At 32.3% G+C, this 2,704-nt stretch overlaps 1 protein-coding gene across 1 annotated transcript; it reads right to left on the reverse strand.

Moving 5' to 3' along the window:
- Positions 1 to 295: 295 nt before the first annotated feature.
- LOC142614515 (G-type lectin S-receptor-like serine/threonine-protein kinase At1g11330) lies at positions 296 to 2,139 on the reverse strand. The gene is made up of 6 exons (XM_075787041.1): positions 2,001 to 2,139; positions 1,700 to 1,899; positions 1,404 to 1,614; positions 1,037 to 1,274; positions 769 to 919; positions 296 to 686 (listed from the first exon to the last, which is right to left on the reverse strand). Exons 2-6 carry the CDS (start codon positions 1,832 to 1,834, stop codon positions 447 to 449), a joined length of 975 nt encoding a protein of 324 aa, XP_075643156.1. The 5' UTR covers positions 1,835 to 1,899; positions 2,001 to 2,139; the 3' UTR covers positions 296 to 446.
- Positions 2,140 to 2,704: the final 565 nt, after the last annotated feature.

Consider the following 2,704-nt stretch of genomic DNA (forward strand, 5'->3'; position numbering starts at 1 on the left):
CGAATTTTCTACAAGAAATGTTTAAAAAAAGAAAAAGATATATGATATCTATGACTAAGAAAATTGCACATTAATATGTAGCGTAGTTGAAAGGTGAAGATTTATTTTTTATTTTTTAGATAAATACCAATTTCATTAAGCAAGACAAGAACAAAACTAACATCCTTCCTCCACACATCCCGAGTAGATTCAGGCAGGGAGTTCATATTACAACAATTACAGGGAAAGGTGTAATTGACAATTCTCTACTATGAGCCACCATTACAGCCATATATGCAAAGAAAGTTAATGGGGGAGAAAAGAAATACCTGAACCTAACAGAAGTGGAAAAGCTAGATAACAAAGGATAATTATCCTCTCTATTACTATATCATCTGCCCTAACAGAAGTGGACAAGCAAATCACTGAAAACAACGTTTTGAGTCTTTGTTAGGACCTGGGAATAATTACCCTAAAGCCATTTCATCCAAAAAACAAAATGGTTGGTTTTTTGGCAAAGGCAATGGTGTAATATCATTTTTTATCATAAATAACACATCTGACATAGTGGGCCGATCATCAGTGTTATTCTGTATACATAAGAGACCGATATGGATTGATCTCAACACCTTATATTTGACACATGAATCACTTATTGAAGGATCAATTAGTTCTAGCCCTTGGCCTTCTTCCCATAAATTCCATGCCTGAGAAAATCATTTACAATATTAGAAGCACACATAACAATGATTATAAATAAAATCCAAAGCTTAAATTTAATTGACATACATATCCTGCTAAATTGAGTGTGTAGTCAACATGGTAGAAGCTATTGTTTTTTCTACCACTCATGATTTCAAGCATCAAGACTCCAAAGCTGTAGACATCGGATTTTGTAGAGAACACCTCTTCCATAGCATACTCAGGAGACATATAGCCACTACATCAAAAACACAATAAATATTTCATTTCACAAGTGATTGATTTGAGCACATGTAATAGTAAGATTAAATAGGACATTAATCATCAAAAGTGCAGGGGTTTATTATTAACTTACTATGTTCCAACAATTACATTTGTGTTTGCTTCCAATTCATCCGGTTTGAAAATTTGTGCTATGCCAAAATCAGAAATCTTAGGATTCATGTTTTGGTCAAGGAGTATGTTACTAGCTTTTAAATCTCTATGAATTATTCTTTGTCTTGAATATTTATGGAGATAGACTAGTCCTTGAGCGATTCCTTCAATTATGTTGAAACGTTTTTTCCAATCTAATATCTTGCTCCTCTTTGAATCTATCCGATATAAACAATTAAATAGACGCAATCAATAATCTAGTTTTTATAAAGTAATATAATAAACTTAAATTTTATTTTTGAAGAATAAGCAAAGGAAGTACTAGTTAAGGTCAATGTTTTTCTAACCAAATAGAAAGCAATCTAAACTTTTGTTGGGCATGTATTCATAAACCAACATCCTCTCTTCTCCATGAATGCAACAACCAATAAGTTTAACAATATTCACATGATGGAGTTTAGGCATGGCTATCAGCTCATTCTTGAACTCCATTATTCCTTGTTCTGAATTACGCCCTAATCGCTTTATTGCTATTGTTTGCCCTCCTGCCAATTTTCCCTGATGTGGTGATTAAAAAAGATTAATTCAGCTTAGATGTAAGTTACTCAAAACTACTTGATGTAGAAATTTATTTAGAGGTGACCTTATACACAGGCCCAAAGCCTCCTTCTCCAAGCTTGTTTTCTAATGAAAAATTGTTTGTTGCAGCCATGACACATGTATAGCTAATTACACTGAAAGGAGCTCCATCATTCCCATCATTTAGAATTTCATTCATGTTGATAGATGGGTCCAAGCTCAATGAAGCAAGCAATTTATTTTCACCGTTTGTTTCATCATTCCCTGTTTAAATTTCCATAGAACATCATAATTTGCATATATCATATTAATAATCAAGAATTGGTAAATTTAAATATTCTATATACACACACACATACACACACCTTGAATTACAACTGCTCTCCGTTTGAGTAGATAACACAATATGCAGAAAACAATCACGAGTAGAGCAATGGCTGTGAAAATTGCAACGCATATCCACTTCTTTGTTCCTCTACCTGGTCATATATAGCAGTGTTAGTAATCATCATATAAGAAAATATTTTCTGATTTTGATCCAAGTTATACTTCGTATCGAAAATCTACAAATACAAGGGAATGAAATTTTCTTTTCTTTTTTTAAAACAAAATTGTGGAAGATGAGTACCCTTACGAAGGGATAAACGAGAGTTAAGCATAATTAGCAAAAGAGATCCATCAAAGGGATCATGCAAAGTTCAGATCCTTCAAAACCAAAACTTAACTAAAAAGGTGTAGAAATGCAAACTAATTAATATAACATATTATGAAGCTCCAATCTAACCAATTTTTGAAATCTTTAACAGTTTGTATTTGAAACCTCAGTGAAAGAGAAAATTAGACATACCTTAGTTTAGTTAGTTTAACTAATGGTTTAATTTTAAAATTCTGGCCCTAGAATCATTTTTTGTTGCATCTGTAATTTGTGTAATCCCAGAGTACAAGGCACATAAACCTTGAATAAGATCCATATTTAAGATCCTTAGCCATGGCTAATTTCTGTACCATCTATGTATAAGCAACAAACATTTTTCCAGTAAAACCTCCATTAAGATAATTAAGATGCAAT

The sequence above is a fragment of the Castanea sativa genome, chromosome 11 (genome assembly GCF_040712315.1).
Source record: "Castanea sativa cultivar Marrone di Chiusa Pesio chromosome 11, ASM4071231v1".
Taxonomy (NCBI): Eukaryota; Viridiplantae; Streptophyta; class Magnoliopsida; order Fagales; family Fagaceae; genus Castanea; species Castanea sativa.

Bases quoted from the DNA above. Each gene is read 5' to 3' on its own strand.
- LOC142614515 (XM_075787041.1), bottom strand. From the start codon at position 1,834: ATGAATGAAATTCTAAATGATGGGAATGATGGAGCTCCTTTCAGTGTA. The intron at 1,615-1,699 runs GTCACCTCTAAA...TCACCACATCAG, and splicing joins GCTTTGGGCCTGTGTATAAG to GGAAAATTGGCAGGAGGGCA. The intron at 1,275-1,403 runs GTTAGAAAAACA...TATATCGGATAG, and splicing joins TTTAGATTGCTTTCTATTTG to ATTCAAAGAGGAGCAAGATA.